This window comes from Nicotiana sylvestris, chromosome 9 (genome assembly GCF_000393655.2).
Source record: "Nicotiana sylvestris chromosome 9, ASM39365v2, whole genome shotgun sequence".
Taxonomy (NCBI): Eukaryota; Viridiplantae; Streptophyta; class Magnoliopsida; order Solanales; family Solanaceae; genus Nicotiana; species Nicotiana sylvestris.
Window position 1 is genome coordinate 78,857,074 of NC_091065.1, and position 21,361 is coordinate 78,878,434.

The 21,361-nt window shown below is 35.6% G+C and overlaps 2 protein-coding genes across 2 annotated transcripts; one reads left to right on the forward strand and one right to left on the reverse strand.

Moving 5' to 3' along the window:
- Positions 1–7,167: 7,167 nt before the first annotated feature.
- LOC104223521 (probable aspartic proteinase GIP1) lies at positions 7,168–9,113 on the forward strand. The gene is made up of 2 exons (XM_009774976.2): positions 7,168–7,793; positions 8,382–9,113. Exons 1-2 carry the CDS (start codon positions 7,206–7,208, stop codon positions 9,111–9,113), a joined length of 1,320 nt encoding a protein of 439 aa, XP_009773278.2. The 5' UTR covers positions 7,168–7,205.
- Positions 9,114–9,203: 90 nt separating this feature from the next.
- LOC104223520 (uncharacterized) lies at positions 9,204–11,910 on the reverse strand. The gene is made up of 6 exons (XM_009774975.2): positions 11,519–11,910; positions 11,235–11,435; positions 10,460–10,744; positions 10,122–10,283; positions 9,802–9,885; positions 9,204–9,522 (listed from the first exon to the last, which is right to left on the reverse strand). Exons 1-6 carry the CDS (start codon positions 11,546–11,548, stop codon positions 9,415–9,417), a joined length of 870 nt encoding a protein of 289 aa, XP_009773277.1. The 5' UTR covers positions 11,549–11,910; the 3' UTR covers positions 9,204–9,414.
- Positions 11,911–21,361: the final 9,451 nt, after the last annotated feature.

Below are 21,361 nucleotides of genomic sequence, written 5' to 3' on the forward strand. Positions count from 1 at the left end.
AACTAATTTGAAAAAAAATGATAGTTACTAGTATACTATTATTTAGAGTGAATGAAGGAGATGATAGAGGTAGCTTAGCTTTACAGAATGCTCGTGTTAGTGGCTTATGTTCTGTGTCTTGGGGGCTATTTATAGTAATTGATATTGCTGCTCAAGGTGACGCGTACCCTTTCTCATAATGATGGCATCCTTCACATAATCGTTCATATCCTCGCCTACCTTATTTCACTTTGATTTGAATATGGCTTGGTATTAGGACAACTACGTTTATATTGTCTGTTTCAGTTGTACGAGGTTGTCGAAACATGGGGCTACCTCTTTACGTAACTTGTGCATCATCAATTGCACATCCATACAATGATAATCAAATTAAAACTTAGTGAAATATACCATATGATAGTTTGATGCACGACGTATTTCGCTTCCACGCAGAATTCGGGAAAGGCTTGCATTCTAATGCTTGAGATGTTGTTTGATAATGTGATCCTTACCATTTTGCGTCTTGCTCTTATTCGTAATAGACACAAGCACATGGTGTAGAATTTTGAATGCTAACTAGTTTAATTTCCTCAATCATATTCACACAGGATCTGTTTGGAAGCGTAAACCCGACACATAATATTAACTCCCATATTGTGCCAACTCTCAACAGCATTCTTAGTAGACAAGCAACTTAAATGCTCCAAGTGATCAAGGGTTTTGTACGTAAATATTGTCAATTTTGTTGATGTCAAACTCCTAATTTGTCCAGAGATACAGCTATAAATGGTATTGTGATAAACATAAAAAACATCTGTCCTTATCCAATTTCATACATACAACAAAAAGTATATGTCTGTATATATCTGCTGCCTGCATCACTGCTACAGAAGATTTAGCGTCGTTAGTTTAGCTCATCATTGTCCAGTTGCTAAAAACTCATCCTATGTTCTCCGACTTTAACAAGTCATTACTTGTACAGTTGTACTCCAACACTCATCAAATGCAGGGTTGGATAGAGCCAATGTTCGACATTCAAAATGGCAGTCCACTGTATCAAGTATCCCGCATTCAAGTATCCCGCATTCATGTAGGGTTCGGAAAAAGATAACACCCCGAGAAGTGTAATGTAAACAGCCTAACCTAATGCTAGTAATTAGTTCTACGGCTCGAACTATAGGTTACATAGATACAACTTTACTTTTGCTCCAAGGCCCCCTTAGAAAAAAGACATTTAAAAACTATAATTCAAACAAGACATAAACATTTGTCTGGCTATACATTTTTCATTAAAGTTAAATTATTTTTGAAATGAAAAAAAAAACGTATATCACATAAATTGGCACAAAAGGTATATATTTATTCGAAAAATTGCTAAAATTTCAACAAACCTTAAGTTTGTTATAAATATATTATATTATGGATGTTCATTTAGTACTCCGTTGTAAATAAGCTTCCTGAAGAAGCTTATCCATATGGGACTCCACCGTAAATATGTTTATCTATTTAGTACTATATTGGAAATAAGCTTCCTGAAGAAACTTATCACTTCGGTACCCAGTTATGGATAAACATTACCCCCGGTAGAAGATTATCCATACCGGGTATAATAAGCTTATCTTTTCAGTACCCGGTTATGGATAAACATTACCCCCGGTAGAAGATTATCCATACCGGATATAATAAGCTTATCCATTCAGTACTCCGTTATGGATAAATATTGCTCTCAGTAGAAGATTATCCATATCTGGTACAGCAGCAGCTTACACAGCAGCTTGTAGCAGCTTACACAACAACTTGTAGTAGCAGCTTACACAGCAGCTTATAGTAGCTTACACTGCAGCTTGTAGTAGCAGCTTACACAGCAGCTTGTAGTAGCAGCTTACAGAGCAGCTTCCTTTCTTCTATAAATAGAAGAGATTTCAGTTCATTATGTACATCAGTTTGAATTCGAATAATATATCAGTTTCTCTCTATACTTGTCTTTACTTTATAGTCTTTATTTCATAACACGTTATCAGCACGAGACTCTGCCATCTCGAGCAAATATTTTGAAAGTATCTGAGGTAAGAACTTTCTTTTCCTAAATAATGTCAAATCTTTCTAAATTTGAATTTGTAGCCCTGGATATATCGGGGAAAAGCTACATGTCTTGGGTGCTTGATGCTGAAATTCATCTTGATGCGATGGGTCTGGCAGACACCATCAAGGATAAAAATCAGGCATCAAACCAAGACCGTGCCAAAGCAATGATATTCCTACGCCATCACCTTGATGAGGGCCTGAAAATGGAATATCTCACTATTAAAGATCCAGTCATACTGTGGAATAATTTGAAAGATAGATATGACCACCTGAAGATGGTCGTTCTTCCACAGGCACGTTATGATTGGACTCATCTAAGGCTACAAGATTTTAAATCTATCAGTGAGTATAATTCTGCTATGTTCAGAATTATTTCCCAATTAAAATTATGTGGTGATAATATTACTGATCATGATATGTTGGAGAAAACTTTCACCACTTTTCATGCCTCGAATATGCTCCTGCAGCAGCAATATCGAGAGATGAGATTTAAAAAGTATTCTGAACTTATCTCACATCTTCTTATAGCAGAGCAACATAATGGGCTATTAATGAAAAATCATGAAAGCCGACCTATTGGTTCTTGTCCATTCCCTGAAGTGAATGAGACGAACTTCCACCAAGCTAAACGTGGAAGAGGTCGTGGCCCCAGTCGTGGTCATGACCGTGGTCGGGGAAGAAACCCCAATCATGGTAATAATAATGCACCAAAGAAGCCTTCTCACCACCAACAGTGGAAAAGGAAGGAACAAAAGCATAAAGCGGTGCAAGCGCCAAATGTAGAAAATGCATGCTATAGATGTGGAGGAAAATGGCACTGGTCACGTACTTGTCGTACGCCAAAGCACCTGGTTGAGCTTTATCAAGCCTCCCTGAAGAAGACAGAAAAATGCTGAAGCAAATTTTATTTCTGAAGATAATTTAGACTTCATGCATTTGGATGTAGCTGATTACTTTGCACTCCCAGAAGGAGAAACAAGTCATGTAATCGGTGGTGAATCTGTAGAAATGTAAATATTTTAATTTTTGTTATTTGTAATAGATAGTATGGTTATGTAATTGTTGTACATAAAGAAAAATTATGATTTGATAATGATGTTTACTATAATATATCTTATTTATGTCATTTTAAAGAATATGGATAATATTATTAGATCAACTTAAACTCTAGCAGAGTTTGCAAGAAATATACAACCACCAGAAGTAGTTATATTTCATATATCTCATTGTAATTATATTTTGTTAACCACCAGAAGTGGTATATGTCTATGATCACCAGAAGTGATAATTTAGGCTTTCTATAGTTACAATTGAAGATAAGCTACATAAATATTCTCTATATTAAATGCACGCCTCGATTTGCTCCTGAAGTAGTAAATATTTTAAAAGAGGTTGAGGCATCACAATTTGATGTGATTAATGCGCATTCAGATAATTATGTTCGATTTCCTGAAGGATGAGAACTTTTGATAATATTAATCCATTCCCTGAAGTGAATGTGACAATACTAATAAGTCGGGTAAATATGAACGCGCTCTTGATGTGAATACATTACAATTCACCTCCAGAAGAGTTAATATAATTGAGAGAATATATACTCAATATTTCGTATTTTAAATTTGCTCCTGAAGAAGTAACACAGTTGAAATTGCCTCCTGAAGTGGAAAAATATTATGAAGAAGAGTTTTCGTGTGCTTAAACAATTGTTTTACATTGTTTATTTGATTGTGATTTTCTCTCATGACACCAGCAGTGTCTGAGCAATATTTGATAGTACAAAATGTATCAATAACTCCTGAAGAGCTAAATGTTTGCCTAAAGAATACATGACACCAGTAGTGCCAGATAAATATTAGATTGTGGATAATAAATTAAGGCTCTCGAAGAGCTTATATACAAATATGTCATTCATATTATATGATTATGGTCAAAACATATGTTGTAGTAAACCTGAAGTTTACTAATACAAATGGCTATCATAGTGAGACTACAAATGATTGGAAGATTGATAATCTTCATGTTTCCACAATCATAGGGGGTAAAATAATATGTATGTGAGAAGTTACCCGCCTTATTCTTTAATTTGTACTATATCATGTATCACAGTAAACTAGAAGTTTACTAAAGCAAAAGTTTATGCCATAGTAAACCAGAAGTTTACTAAGAGATAGCACATGACATGATAAACTTGAAGTTTTCATTTGCCATTTTTAAATGAGCTATTTGAAAATTCAGATAAGCATATACTAAAGAACTAGAAGATTCTTCAGGAATTCTCATGTGTTGCTTGTTCTCATAATGAATTGATTATACCAGCTAAAGTTGGGACTAAGACCCCTGATTCTGAAATATATAAAAGGTGAATATGGGCCCGTTCACCTATCATGTGAACCACTTATAGGTGCATATATGAGATGGTTACATGTGTAATTATTGTCAACCTGCAGTTTGGCATTTGGAATTGCTTTTCTCGATTAAGAGCATAATTTTCAGATTATGAAATCAAGACAGTTCATCTTGATAATGCTGGTTTATATCCAAGCTGGTTTAGCATTGAATACCTCCTATTAATGTCTAAACCATTGCTTATGAGAACAAAGCTTCATGTGTTGGTCTAAGATTTTCTAAATTGCATATAGCAGCACTTGTATGCATCAGATCAACAATATATGATAAGTCCTCCCTTCACAATTGGTTTAGGATCAGAAACCAAATAGTTTTACTATCTTTTATTGTGTGGTATGTGATTAATTTCTCTACCATAATACACAAAGATATGTTTCCCAAAGATGATTGAGGATATATGTTAGTTTTTCTAACATTTGAAGGATGGAATAAACAGTTGAAAAATATGTTATATGAATCGAATTATCATGATCCTCACTTAGAAGATAATTCAAGTCGAATGCCAGAAGCATTTGCTGATCCAAAATTAAATATCATATTTCAGCTGCAAATGCTCCTATTAAAATTAAAGTCCCTGAAGGATAGAGTTTACTGTACGCATGAAGCGTGGTAGACCAATCGGTTCCAAAGGTAACAATCCTTGAAAAATAGTAGGAGCTAATGATCGAAATGATCAAAATGAGGAGGAAATAAGCTCTAGAAGAGCCCACGACATAACATTTCATGAAACTCCCGAAAAAGTTCAGGTACCTGAAAATAAAGAAAGTGATGAGATCTCCACAAGTTATGTCGCTTCGGAACTGACACAAAATGATCGTCGACGATATATTTAATACAATATAGTGCACAATATTGTAAACGATTGTGAGGATCGGACTAGCAGTCCAGACACTTGAAGATGTCGTACCATTTAGATACAAGTCTTAACCTATATGACTTATTTGGCTAAATCTATATGAAGATCCTTGAAGGATTGAAAATGCCCGAAGCATATAATTCAAAGTCTTGAGAAATGTACTCGATCAAATTATAAAGATCTTTGTACGGTTTAAAGCAATCTGGGCGCATGTGGTATAATCACCTTAGTGAATATTTGCTGAAAGAAGGTTACATAAATTATGTTATTTGTCCATGTATTTTTATAAAGAAAATGTCATCAGACTTTATTATACTTGCTGTTTATGTTGGTGACATAAATTGGAACTCCAGAAGAGCTCCAAGAGGGTCTTAAAAATGCTTTTACATGGACAAAGTGTACCCATTAAGTACACCATTGGATATTCAATCACTTGAAGTGAATAAGGATCTGTTCCAACCTCTAGAAGAGGACGAGGAACTCCTTGGTCCTGAAATACTCTATCTCGGTGTAGATGGTGCATTTATTTATCTTGCTAATGCTAACAAAAGTGGTGCAGATCATATTGGTAATGCAGGTTATTTATCCGATACCCATAAAGTTCGATTTCAAACCGGCAAGCAGGGAATGCATATGATTGAGATCAGTGATTCATTCGAGAAACATGTGGGTTGGAATGTGATAAAAGACCCACAATATTATACGGAGACAATGTTTCATGCATAGCGCTATTAAAGGGAGGATTTATAAAAGGAGATAGAACGAAGCACATTTCACCAAAATTGTTCTACACACACGATCTTCAGAAAAGTGGTGACATTGATGTGCAACAAATCCGTTCAAGTAATAATCCAGCAGATTTATTCACTAAATCTTTGCCAACTTCAACTTTTGAGAAGATGGTATACAAGATTGGAATGCGGAGACTCAAATATTTGAAACAAGGTTTTCATTAGGGGGAGTAAAATACGCGATGCACTCTTTTTCCCTTACTAAGGTTTTCCCATGGGGTTTTCCTTATAAGGTTTTTAATGAGGCACCTAGCAATGCGTCTTACTAAATATGTGTACTCTTTTTCCTTCGCTGAGATTTTTTTTCCCACGTGGTTTTTTCCTAGTAAGGTTTTAATGAGGCACATTATCTTTTTAATGAACATCCAAGGGGGAGTGTTATAAATATATTATATTATGGATGTTCATTTAGTACTCCGTTGTAAATAAGCTTCCTGAAGAAGCTTATCCATATGGGACTCCACCGTAAATATGTTTATCTATTTAGTACTATATTGGAAATAAGCTTCCTGAAGAAACTTATCACTTCGGTACCCAGTTATGGATAAACATTACCCCCGGTAGAAGATTATCCATACCGGATATAATGAGCTTATCTTTTCATTACCCGGTTATGGATAACAATTACCCCCGGTAGAAGATTATCCATACCGGATATAATAAGCTTATCCATTCAGTACTCCGTTATGAATAAATATTGCTCTCAGTAGAAGATTATCCATATATGGTACAGCAGCAACTTGCACAGCAGCTTGTAGCAGCTTACACAACAACTTGTAGTAGCAGCTTACACAACAGCTTATAGTAGCTTACACTGCAGCTTGTAGTAGCAGCTTACACAGCAGCTTGTAGTAGCAGCTTACAGAGCAACTTCCTTTCTTCTATAAATAGAAGAGATTTCGGTTCATTATGTACATCAATTTGAATTCGAATAATATATCAGTTTCTCTTTATACTTGTCTTTACTTTATAGTGTTTATTTCGTAACAAAGTTATAGTAATAAATAGTTTAGCGTTAAAAATCTTATATGTTAGAACTCTTACTGAATTTTCCTTTGATCTGGTGCTCACTTCTCCCTCCCCGAAAAATGTTAGAATGTCAATTTCTTCACAGAAAAATGCTTCCGAATAAACTCATTAGCGTCGCCCTTTTCTTCTTTGCTTCATCTCTCTTCATTTCTTCTTCCTTTTCAGCTGTTTTAGCACCAATTACCAAAGACCATGCAACTCGTCTATACTCGCTCTCAGTTTACCTCAAAACCCCTCCAAACCTCACAAATCTCCTTCTTGATTTGGGCGCTTCTTTCAGTTGGGTTGATTGTTCCAATAATAACTACATTTCCTCTACTTACCGAACCCTCTCCTGCGATTCCCCTTTGTGCTCTGCTCTTGGCTCACGCGCTTGTGCTAAGTGTTTTCACTCTCCTACCCCTCATTGTTCTAATAATCCCTGTACTCTTTCTCCTTTAAATTCTGTCACACACAAATTTTCGACCGGAAAGGCTATTGTTGACTCGCTTGCGTTGCCGGTCACTGACGGTCGGAATCCGGGTCACCTCAGGAGCTTTTCCGAGTTCCTGTTATCTTGCTCTAAGTCGTCTTTGTTGAAAGGCCTTACGAAAGGTGTAGCCGGTTTGGCCGGTTTAGGCCGGTCCAGATTCTCTCTCACCACACAGGTTGGAGTGTATCCGATGTCTTCTGTTGTTGCAATTCTTGAAAATTCTTTTAACTTTAATTTTTTTATAATTTTGATATGTATTAAAGTTTTTTTCCCGTAAAATGAATTGAAGAAAATACTACGCAGAAGATAAAATGATGTACGTTTGATTATAATTTTTCATATTTACAAAGAAGACAATATGAATTAGTTGAATTAAGTTCGAATCATGCTAGTACGTTTATTTTAGGTCGTTGTTAGGAATCTTTTAGTCTTATTATAGATTACTCTGTCAATAGAAAAGCTAATTTTCTTATAATAGGAGGATAGTTTACTGGAGTGACCTGGACAACACAAAATTAATATAACTTAGTTTAGAATTGAGGCATAGTTATTATTACAAAATCATAAATTATATAAAAAGTTTCAGGTAATATCTAAATATATTTAACTATAATAAGCTATGATTTTATACTATTTTGCGTACGTAGCTTATTATAAGACCAAAAAAGTTTTTTTTAAAGAAATTAATGTCAGTATGATATAGATGAGTTAATCTTCATACTTCATATGAACTTATTTAAGACCTTAAGTTCATCTTTTACAGGTTAGCACTGCCTTTTCGTCCGAACGCACATTTGCTCTGTGTCTATCCGGTTCGCCTTCAGCTCCTGGAGTGGCTTTTTTCGGTTCATCTGGACCGTATTACTTCCTCCCCGAAATAGACCTCTCAAAAACCCTCCGGTTCACTCCACTTCTCTTGAACGCATTTCAGAGTGACTATTTCATTAATTTGACTTCCATAAAAGTCAACAGCGTCACCGTGCAACTGAGCCGAAAGATCCTAGCCGTTGATGAACATGGTTTCGGTGGGACCAAGCTGAGCACCGTAACTCCATACACCTTACTACACAGTAGCATCTACAAAGCGTTCACCGAGACATTTGTAGATCAATCAACTAAGCTCAACCTCACAGTAACAAATCCTGTGGAACCATTTAAGGTTTGTTATAATGCAGATGAGGTAATGGAGACTAGGGTGGGACCAGCCGTGCCGACCGTTGACCTCGTGATGCAAGGTGATGATGTGTTTTGGAGGATATTCGGATCAAATTCAATGGTTAGGATATTTCGAGATGGTGTTGATGTGTGGTGTTTAGGATTTTTGGATGGTGGGGTTAAGACTAAGACATCTATTATAATTGGGGGACATCAAATGGAGGACAATCTATTGCAATTTGATTTGAGACAACAGAGATTAGGGTTTAGTTCATCAGTTTTGGCATACAACACCACATGTTCCAATTTCAACTTTACCACGGCTAGTAACTTGAGTTGAAATTAACCTAAAGCAAGACACTATATACCCTGGTTTTGTTTTTAATTATATAGTTTGAATGTACTTACGAATATTGTAAGGTATGCCGTCTTTGTTACTATTAATTTCAAGCATTTTATTCTGATATCTGAAATTTGTTGATTTTCAATACACTGGAACTTACAACAAGAGAAGAATACTCTAAAATTCAGAGTGAAATACATAGGAAAAACCAATATAGAATACATGTACTTGCACTACTTTATTAAATTTATGATAGTATCCGCCCGATGAATGGAAATTATTGATTTCCACTTGTACATTAAACTAGAAGAGTACCTTCCATAACAACAACAGCTTTCCCTCTCAGAAATACCCTCTGATTCTCCTCGTCTAGATGCACGTTCACAACGCCACCTCTAGTTGAGGCCTGAACCACAAAACAATACAAGTCAATAGGGAAAAGAGAACAAATGTGGTTAGATAAGTACCACATTGCACAAACACATGGATAAGAATTTCAGCTTGTGCTTTTTCGTGCCCACTGGAGCAGAGGCGGATCAAAAATTTAAACTTATTTAGCTGGATTTTTAATACATATACAGGGCCTAAGCCAAAGTTACTAGGTTCAGATAAACCTGTAACTTATTCATTGGCTCTGCCCCTGCACCGGAGGGGATGGGGGAAGTTGGTAGAAAAGAGGAAGTACCGCTAAAGCAACAAAGTCACATTTGCCAAGCTTTTTATGCCAATAAGGAGCCAAAGCACAATGAGCACTTCCACAAACAGGATCCTGAAAAGTTTTGTTTGAGAAAACAAAAATATGAACAGGTGAGATATCTAAGAAGCATGAGCTATACCAACATATAGACCTGTAGTTGGCCAAGGTATAATAAATAATATCTACAGTATATAATTGGCTTAATTCTATAGGTTGTGCAAATTCAGCACTACCCTTTTCATTGACTATGATCTGATTGAACGCAATTTATTACTGTATACCTCATTGATTCAAGTTGTGGCAGTTACCTCATTGATTCCGAACTTTGGCCAGAAGTAGCGACTATGGAAATCAAAGCCAGAATCCCTTGGAGCAGGTCCAGTTATTACTATACCTTTGCCAGGGAAATTCATTATTTGAGCAAACTGAGGTTGGCATTCCACCACTGCCTCTCCTGATGGGAGCAATATCTGGAAAAAACAAAAATTTCTTCATATCCCTAGAAAGGGCTAATTTTAATTAAAATTTGTCTACGATGCCTTGTCCTAGGATTGAAAGCAATTTCCTTTTCGTTCTTTCTTGTATGTTCTTCATGTTTGTACCTTTATATATGCACTAGTGAATATAAAAGGTAAATAATACGTACAACATAATAGCCGTGAGATGTGTCACTGATCTCAACCACAGATGCACCATTCAAGCTTTCAGAAATTGCAGCAACATCAGCAGAACTCGTCTCGGCTACTTGGACAACAGGAAAATCCAATTCAATTGAGTAATCGTCCTGAGATTTTGGAGCTTTGGTTTCTGGAACTCTTTTGGCAGTTAAAATTCCTGACTTTGTTGAAAACTCAATCGTATCAGTTTTAACTAAGCCATAGGCAAACAGAAAGTGTGCAGCTGCTAGCGTTGCATGTCCACATAGATCTACCTGCAAAGCACAAATGAAATTCCTTTGCTAAAGAGTGAATTACTTGCACTCATTCAGAAAGAAAAATAAGCAGGAAACAGATGCTGGGTTTAGCTTTTTCAAAACAGATACTACTGCTCTTTTATTCATTTCAATAAACACTTTTCAAACTTATGGATTCCATTTCTCCCCAGTTTTACCAAAAACAAATTTTCAGAGAGATGAGCTCCAAACTTTATTCTCCAATTAACAAATCTTACCCACTAAGTAAAAGTGCTTTGCATATTGTATTGCCTGAATTCAGGATTTAAACTGTATGAGTTCCAAATTTGTTTGCTAATTAATAACTTTACCAAAATTGATCAAGTAGAAAGGATCGGAGGGTATAGAGTTCATACTGCCTTCCTAGTGTTAAATAAGACAGAGGAATAAAATTAAAGCTAAGTATCGGAAGGTTTGATTGAGTAACAGTTGTTTGAAGTTGAAAGAGGAGGTAGCTAGACAGGCTGACCTCAGTAACCGGAGTGAACCAACGAAGGCCAAATGTGGGGTTAGCTTCATTAGATAGGGTAAGTGGCTGAGTGAGATAACAAGTTTCAGAGATATTGAACTCAGTAGCAACAGACTGTAACCATTCATCATCTCTGTCTTCTTCTAATAAGCAAACAGCTGCTGGGTTCCCTTTGAATGCTGCGTCAGTGAAGGCATCCACCTGTGATGAGTTCAATAACCATTTGAAAAAATGAAAATACCATTCAAGAAACATAATAAATGTGTGAGACAGAAATTACTTACCACACAGTACTTCACGGGTTTCATGGCCATTGTACTAAACAAACAAGATTAGTCAAGGAAGAAATTAGTGCCCTGGAATAACCACGAGATATTTAGGATTTTATAGGGACTAGTTAATAAAGCAGTCGCAGTGTCACTTAGTCAATGGATGGCTCTTGGCGATCAAGTTACCCAAGATCAAATTGTATTTCCCAACCTTTCTTTTTTATTCTTTCTTCATTTGACTATGCATAGTGAATCTTAACTGGCGACTGCGACCATCAGTAATTAACTTGGATTATTTGATCTCATTTTGACACTAGCTACTTTTTCAAGTTTTATTTTTAGTCATCACTAGTTGTTTTACTCATTTGCCAAAATAAAAGTATGCTTAAAACAAGACAAACAAATACTTAGCTATTTATATTTTTCAACTACTTATAAGGAATGAAGTTATTCGAAACAACGTGAGAGTGGTTTCGGTGGAGGACAAGATGCGGAAAGACTTAGATGGTTCGGGCATATAAAGTGGTGAGACACATATATCCTATGAGGAGATGTGAGAAGTTGGTCTTGGTGGGACCGAGGAGAAGTAGATGCAGACCTAAGAAGTATTTGGACGAAGTGATTAGGTAGGACATGGTACTGCTTCAGCTTATCGAGGATATAACCTTTAATAAGAGGGTGTGAAGGCCGAACATTAAGGTAGAGGGTTAATAAGTAGTAGAGTGCTTTTCTTTTCTTATGTTAATAGCAAATATAGAGAACTTGTAGTGATAGAATAGTTTTCTTACAATATTTAGACGCATTTAATCGGAGCGAACGACCTGAACAACAATAATTCATATAACTTGTTTAGAATGGAGACACACTTGATTGTTATTATAGTAGAATCAGAAAATATCTAGATATATTTTACTGTAATAAGACATGTCTTTATATTATTATATCTGTATGGGTCAAAATTAGATCAGAGAAATTCGGGACGCGGAGACGTAAGGTCAAGGTCGGACAAATTGAGGTCGGACAGTCATCAATAAAGTCGAGGTCGGACAGGCCAAAGTCGGACAAGCCGAAGTCGAGCAGTGATGAAACAACTAGTCTTGTAGAATCCTCAAAAGGAATATTCTACCGAATATTCCCTCTAAATTGTACCTTTTTTTAGGGATTTTCTATGGATACCTCTCTTGTAAATAGGAGGGGAGGACTTCCCAAAAGGGGGGTCGAGCTCTCTCTCTCTCTCTCCCTCTCCCTCTTTCTAGAAGATACGTAAACACACCTCTCCAAAGAAATAAGAGGATATGTGATCCCATATCTTTATCAGATCCAAAAGGGTCCTAAGGTTCTTGTATTTGCCTATTATTCATCTTTATTAAATGAAAGAAGATCCGTCTCACTGAAAATCGGGTGAATCTTTTCCTTTATTCACATTTTTGTTACTTAATGCATCTTTCTTTATGTTATTAAATCTGGCCATAATCGCCGTCAACATTTATATTCGGCTATGTTTTCTAATTCGTATTATTCATCTCGGATCTAGAGTTAATTACCTTTAACTAGGATTAACCCCTTCATCTTCTTTGATTAATTTGCTTAAAAAGAGTTTAAAATCTTTTGAGTCAAATTGTATCTTGGTCACGTACATTGTGTATTCCTTGTGAACTAATATTGATTTTTATTTATTACTAAAACATGTGTCCGTTTGCAGTATAAAATAAAATTTAACGGGAAAAAAGTGGAAGCTCAAAATTATGAAGTGACCTTATTTCTGTGACCTCGTAGTTAAACTCGAAACAATTGAATATCATCTGAATATGCGATAAAGAATTATATTTTGTTAAGTAGGTATACTTTATAGTTAATATTAATTTTGATGTTCCGAGTACAAATAAGATAAACTTCAAAATAAGATGGATATTGATGGTTTTCCATTCCAAAAAGGTTAATTTCTTAAAGCGCAATACAAAAGGCTTCGTTTTGGCTTAGATGGATTTTAGTCCATATATAACTGTCAAGATCCAGATTTTCCATCCTCGGAAGTCGTGATGACGCCTACTCGTAGAAGCTAGGCAAACCACGAAATATAAAAATTCTAACTCTTTCATTTTAATCCTTTTTAACAACTTGAATTAACAGGAGATCAACACTTTAAAATTAACGATAAACAGAATAAGCGGAAGACTTAAACAACTAAAAATAACCAAGCCAGTGCTACAATGCCAATATACTTCTCTACCCGGAACCTGGTATCACAATATTCACGGACGGACTAAGATTTACTACAGCCAATGTTTGAAAGGAATACAATCTGTCTCGAAATCTAATGAAAACAAAGTACATAATGAAATAGAAGAGAACGTTGGGCCTGCGGACGCCTGCAAGACTACCTCGGGATCTCTGGCTGGACTGAAGGCTGGCTCCCCGAGTACTACTGTCCAAAAACTGCTTCGATATCTGTATATAGTGCAGAGTGTAGCATCAGCACAGCCGACCCCATGTGCTAGTAAGTGCCTGGCCTAACCCCGGCGAAGTAGTGACGAGGCTATGACCAAACTCCAGATAAACCTGTGCAGTTATATAATATACAACGGAGAATAAACAGGAATAAACAATTTAAATGGGAGGGGGTACATGCTACAGGGAAAATATCAAATCAAGCAGAAACTTAAGAAAATAGGGGAGAACGATTCAAAATCTACAACAAAACAATAATAACACTATTGCGGCGCGCAACCCGATCCCTTGCCATTTAACTGGCGTGTAACCCGATCCATTTATATCACTGTTGCGGCAGCAATCCGATCCAATATAACGTTGTTGCGGCGTGCAACCCGATCCATATATAACATTGTTGCGGCGTGCAACCCGATCCCTATTTAGTATTATTGCGGAGTGCAACCCGATCCATATATTTATATACCTTTCATAACAACCATACCACGAGTCCCGGCAAGGGATCAACAATAATCTACTCTATCCCGGCAAGGAATTCAACAGTAAAAGTAATTACGTCCAGGCAAGGGAGAAACATCTATATGCAATGCTAACGCAACATCTACTCATCTCAACTAACACCAATACTCAGTCATAAATAACTTCCATGAAAAGAAACTCAATCCTTGCTCAATATCGAGAATCATCAATTAAAGCATCCGTAATATCATTTAAGAACACAACAAATTTCAATTTAAGACTCACGATCATGCTCGACACTAACGTATAGATACTCGTCACCATGCCTATACGTCGTACTCAACAAGAAGCAAATAGCAAATATGACACAACTCCTAATCCCTCAAGCTAAGGTTAGACCGAACACTTACCTCGATGTCTCGAACACAATTCACGATTCAATTATAGATTTACACCTTGATTCCACCACCAATTCGCTTGAATCTAGCCACAAGTTACTTAATTACATCAATAAACGCTAAATGAATCAACCTCAATGCATGAAAATGAGTTTTCTAAAGTTTTACCCAAAAAGTCAAAAATCACCCCAGGCCCACATGGTCAAAACCCGAGGTTCGAACTAAAACCCGATTACCCATTCCCCCACGAACCCAAACATATAATTTGTTTTGAAATTGGACCTCAAATCGAGGTCCAAATCCCCAATTTTTGAAAAACCTAGGTTCTACCCAAAATACCCAATTTCCCCCATGAAAATCATTGATTTTAAGTTGAAATCATGTTAAAAGATGTTAATGATTGAAGGAAATGAGTTAAAATTAACTTACAATCGATTTGGAAGAAGAGTTGTTCTTGGAAAATCGCCCAAAGAAGTTTGTGTTTTGAAAAGATGTGAAAAATGGGTTTAAAATCGTCTAAGTATAAAGTTGCAGGTCGCAGATATAGGAAATGCGAACATCTGTTAAGTTGGAAAATGCGAAAAAGGGCTCGCATTTGCGAACCCTTCAGAAATGCTGGACTTTCGCATTAGCGAAAAAAATGTCGCATTTGCGACACATAGGTCACTTTTGCGATCACTGGCCAAATGGGAAACTTTGCATTTGCGAAGATAATCTCGCATTTGCGAGAGGGAGCTGGCCTGGGCTTCTTTTGCAATTGCGACAAGCAGCTCGCATTTGCGAGCCAGGCTTCGCAAATGCGAAGCCTGCAGGCCTGCTATGCACAGCTGAAAAACCTGCAATATTCTAAGTTCAAAATGCACCCCGTGGCCCATCCAAAACTCTCCCGAGCCCTCGGGGATCCAAGTCAATTATACACACAACTTCAAAAATATCCCACGAACTTATTCGTGTACTCATATCACCAAAATAACATCACGAACATCGAATTAAACCTCAAGATCAATGAAATTTCTCAAAACTTCTTTAAACATCAAATTTGCATTTAAGGTCCGAATCACGTCAAACGGATTCCGTTTCTTACCAAACTTCACAGAATTATCTTAAATCATATATAAGACCTGTACCGGGCGCCAGAACCAAAATACGGACCCGATACCAATATGTTCTAATCAAAATTCATTTCCAAAACCTTTAAACAATTTCAGAAAATAATTTTCTTTAAAAATTTATTTCTCGGGCTTGGTACCTCGGAATTCGATTCCGGGCATACGCCCAAGTCCCATATTTTCCTACGGACCCTCCGGGACCATCAAATTACGGTTCCGGGTCCGTTTACCCAAAATATTGACCGAAGTCAAATTAATTTATTTTATAGTCAAAACTTATCATTTTTCACAGATTTTCACATATAGGCTTTCCGGCTACGCGCCCCTATTGTGCATGCAAATCGAAGTGATCTAAAAGAGGTTTTAAGCCTCAGAACGCAAAATTTCATTTAAAAACAAGTGATGACCTCTTGGGTCATCACAATAACACACAGGGTAAACTAAATAAAAATTTAAAAAATTGAGTAGCTTTTACTAAACCTATCTAATCTGCAACCTTCATGGGAGATTTGGCACACTAGAAGAATATTTGGGGTTTCTTGATGGCCTCATTTGCAACAAATTGGTTGACGTTTAGAAGAAGAATACTATTTGCGATCGTCACATCGATCAGGAGCCTCCAAAGCATTGCCTTATTCCTCACAACCAATTAGATTAGGGGTGGACATCGGTCGGTTCGGTTCGGTTATGAATATTATCGGTTATCGGTTTACAAATATCATAACCCGATAACCAAACTGATAAGATATTGGTTATCAGTTATTGGTTAATCGGTTATTGATCATTATCGGTTCGGTTATCGGTTTACCCGATAAGATAAAACAACTAAAACAATTTCACAATGTATAAAACTGTTTCACAATGTATAAAACTATTTCGGTATAAAACTGTTTTGCTAAAATAGTTTTATAAGATTTTAAGAACTGTTTTGCTAGAACTCTTTTCAGAACTGTTCTATTTCACAAAAATTTAACTTTACTGCAACATCCAATAAAATAAACACTAACCAAAGTTTCTATCTTTCATTCTTCAACCCCAAATCAAGCAGCGTATAGGGTCTTTGAACATTGATATCTGCCTTTTTACTCTAGTACAAAATTATGTATATAGATTAAAAAGTTTATTAGTTATGAAATACAAATTTTATAACAACTGACACAAGATAACTTTGTAATAGCTCAACAATTAAAGCACACGACAAATCTCACTTCAGCTTTCAAACAAACTAAGAAAAATCCAGAGCAAGAATGCTTTCAAACAAACTAAGAAAAAGATGAAGATGAAGCAACTAAAAACTTACACGAAGAATCAAGATGAAACTGAAGAATGCGGCTGAGAATGCGACTGAAGAGTGAAGTGAAGATGCGACTGAAGAATCTGATGGATCTGAGAAATGAAGTGAAGATGCGACTGAAGAGTGAAAGCAAGAAGCTGAGAAATGCGATTGACGCCAACCTGAGTCTTGACAGGCTGATTGGGTGAGGGCATGATGGACTGACGCCGGCCTGAGTCTTGACGGGGCTGACTGGTGAGGGCGTGAGGGGGAGAAATTGAGAAAGAATAGAGAAATCAAAGAGTGAGTCAGTCAACTATGAATTATGAAACCCTAGTATGTATATACTTAAGGGTAAACTAGTAAATTAGTTAATCTTTATTGAGTTATCGATTTTACCCAATAACAGAATTGCCAAACCGAGCCCGAACCGATAACCCAATAATTTTTTTTAACCCGTTACCGAACCACTAACCCAATAACCCAATACCGATAATCCAATAAATAATTAACGGTTCGGATTATTAGTTTTACCCGATATATGCCCACCCCTAAATTAGATGCCTTCATATGATTCAATTCTTGGTATTATGAGTAGCATTTCCTGCCAATTTCAAGACTGTAATTAAGCTATATTCTAGATTTGTGACAATCTTATCCTAGCTGATCCATCCATATGATATTTCAAACTCAGAAAAAAAAAATACACACACAAAAAAATATACTTAAAACCTCTATCATGCGAGCCAAAAATGTGGTCTCTTTCACATCTATATTTCCAGGAATTTCGTACCCATCATCCTCATAATACACTCCTAGAAAGAAATATATAAGTAATCATCTTCTAAAAATATATCTTAAATAAGAAAATCAAAGCGCTCATGATTAACATATTTTATATACAACCCGGTGTTATATATTGGGTGAAAACGAGAAAGAATAATATATCAAAAAAATTAAGCCCAATATTAAACAAAAGCTATTTATAAACTACGTAAATCAATTTACATCAAACAAAACTCTAAGCAAGCGTTTGGACATAGATTTGATTGAAACTTGAAAAATTCGTTTTTGAAGTTGTATTGAAAAATAATTTTGAAAAGTTGAAGTTGTGTTTGAACATGCATTTATTTTAAAAAAAGTTAGAAATTTTGTGAGGGGAAGAAATTTCACCCAAAAACTACCCTAAACCAGTTTTTGGAAACTTGAAAATTGTTGAAGTTTTTTTTTTCTTTTTCCCAAAACATAATCATATTTCATAAACAAACAACGTTTTTAAATCTTTTTTTTTTTTTTGGAACAATCTATGGCCAAAGAGTAGCCAACTCTTGAATCCAATAATCTCAATTAGTATGTGCATGTGGCAAGAATGAAGAGAAATAGGGTACTCATAATTTGGTAAATACCGAATTACTGTACCAAAATAAAAAATTTTGGTATTTGGTATACGGTATTTTAGTATTTGGTATGATATTTGGGTTAAGTTTAAAAAAGAAAATGGTATTAGGTATTTTAAAATAAAATACCGAAATACCGATACCATACCGAAATATACATTATATTACACAAAACACATATTATCAATTATAACATAAATATAAAAAATTTAAAATTTTACTTTCCTTTATTCTCAAAGTTCATCAATTAACTCTCAACAAGTAACAAGACATTTCTAAAGATCAAATATTCTTTAATGTACAATTTTCTCTATTTGGGTCGATATTTGCTAGTTTTGGACAAAATTTTTGTCAACAAATATTTTTCAGTTTTGTTTTTTTGAGTACTTTAATTAAGAATATTAAAGTGTATGGCTCTATGCACTAGTTAGTATTCAAACCGAATAAACCGAAATCGAAAGGAGAAAAATCGAACCATACCGAATTTAATTAGGTACGGTATTGATATAGAATTTTAAGAAATCGAATATCGAAAATATCGAACCGAAATATTTAAATACTGTACCGTACCTACCGACGAACAACCTAGGCTCTGCTATTCAAGGCACGCGGCCGTATAAATTGAAACACCAGCCATATTGGACATTTAAACTTTTCTTAAATACTGTAGACCTCTGGTGCTTCGTAATTAGTGCTCATTAAACTACATAAATGATATATTGACCCCAATGTCTCTTCATTTGCCCTCGGGCTTAGCTTATTTGAATTTTATGTGTAGCTGCTCAAGTGTACTTATTTCTAGAACAATATGGTATGACAGTTAAAATATTCAATTGCATTTAATATATATTAATTATAGAATGTAGCTGTTCAAGTTCTCCGTATTTCTTATAGCAACGAATACAATATTAGTTGATGTATTGGCGTATGAAAGAATTTTTTTCTAAGGGTATTATAGTCACTCAGTGTTTAATGGTAATTTAATAATTCAGGTTTGACTTTAGAGGTTCTCACTTTTAATATAATACTAGCCTCTCTAACGCACGTGTATTTCATCTCATTTCTTATAATATATATAGTTAATAATTTTTAGTATGCATACATATGCGAAAAGTATTTTAACTAATTGTAAATTTCATTTTAAATATACCAAAAATCAGTACTTTTGTTTGGTAAATATAGTCAAAAGTTGGCCGTTGGCACACTCTATGATCATTTGTATTTCTACTCTTTTAGCCATTATACTATCAATTAAATTCGTTATATTTTTTTTTTTTGATATTTGATTGCGCCAATAGACAATGTTGGAAGCAGCACTCTTTGACCAACTTTATCTTCTTTATATCCTTTAGCCATAACAGTATCAATTGCGCCTAGGCATAATTATCTTCTCAAGATTGATTGCGCTGTTCTAAAATATTCAAGCCTCATTTTTTCTGTTTTAATGTACATGTCATGCACAAAATGTTGGTATTATTACTGTATTGGAAAAAATCAAGTTAACATTTAGAATTAATTATGTGCTGACATGTCAAGACACGTGGATCAATGAAAGAATAACAGCTAGCAAAGAATATTCAAAGAGACACGAGTCTTAATAGGTACAGGTGAAGATTCAAGAAAACAGGAAGGAGCGGTTACTCGGATCTCTTGGTAATTTGAAGAGACATCGGAGGAATGAACCTAGATAGAAAAAAGTGCAGATACGTATTATCCATAATTAATGAGCATCAATGATGGAAAACGTTATAGAATCTTCACGAAACAGTTACGATTACCAATTATAATGTTACATTAATGCCATTAAATGCTCATTATGGCTCTATTATGAGAGGAAAGAAACGTAGTATAAGAAATAGCTATAAAAGGAGAGAAATAACATTTGTAAAGGGACACAAATTCTTATTGGAATACACTGATTTACTTTGCTTTCTTTGCTTACTTAGCTATTTTTCAATTCAATTCTTCTTATTTGTTCCATATTTGATTATCAGTAACCCGAGTTCTTCTAAAATTAAGCTTTGACCGAAATTCCTATTTTCTGGTTAAATCCGTTACCAGAAATCTGATAATCTTTTACTTTCCAAATCAACTCTCTTGTCAAAACAATCATGTCGAATGTCAACGACAACAACCAACAAGATTTACAACACCAAGAAAATCAGCAACGACAGGAGAATCAACAAGGTGAAGGAACTCCAGCTCCATCACCATGAAACTCTCCTCGACAATCCCGAGAGGGGACTCCTGACGGATCTGAATCAAATACGAATAATCAGTTCGAAAATAACCAAGCTATTGATGAAACTTTGAAAAAATTAATCGCCCAACAGGTCAGTAACGCTCTTTAAGATTTTGCTAACCAGCTGCCAGGTGCTGCACCACCAACACCAACTCCAAACAACAATACCGTCGAAAATCCTCGCTCAGGACTCGCTAACTCAGGCAGTGGAGGAACTCCTAGCGAATCTCGTGATGGAGGCTCAGGTAACCCAGTCAATTCTGATTTACAGAATTTAGTAATAACTTTGCAGAAACAGCTCAAGGAGCAGAGCGATCGCATAGAGAAGATACCTGGAGTGCCACCTGTAATCAAGGAAATAGATATTGAAAAATACTCTCAACAACCTTGGAAGCCAAGTGCCGCTCCTTTACCAATTCTAAAGAAATTCAAGATCCCGATATTCCGAAATATGATGGAACAACTGATCCACGAAATCATGTAACCGCATTTACAACTGGTGTAAAGGGAAATGACTTGACCAAACAAGAAA

Coding starts and splice junctions, on each gene's coding strand:
- LOC104223521 (XM_009774976.2), top strand. CDS start 7,206: ATGTTAGAATGTCAATTTCTTCACAGAAAAATGCTTCCGAATAAACTC. Junction 7,794..8,381: donor GATTCTCTCTCACCACACAG/GTTGGAGTGTAT, acceptor CATCTTTTACAG/GTTAGCACTGCCTTTTCGTC.
- LOC104223520 (XM_009774975.2), bottom strand. CDS start 11,548: ATGGCCATGAAACCCGTGAAGTACTGTGTG. Junction 10,745..11,234: donor GGTTCACTCCGGTTACTGAG/GTCAGCCTGTCT, acceptor TGTGCTTTGCAG/GTAGATCTATGTGGACATGC. Junction 10,284..10,459: donor CATCTCACGGCTATTATGTT/GTACGTATTATT, acceptor TGTTTTTTCCAG/ATATTGCTCCCATCAGGAGA.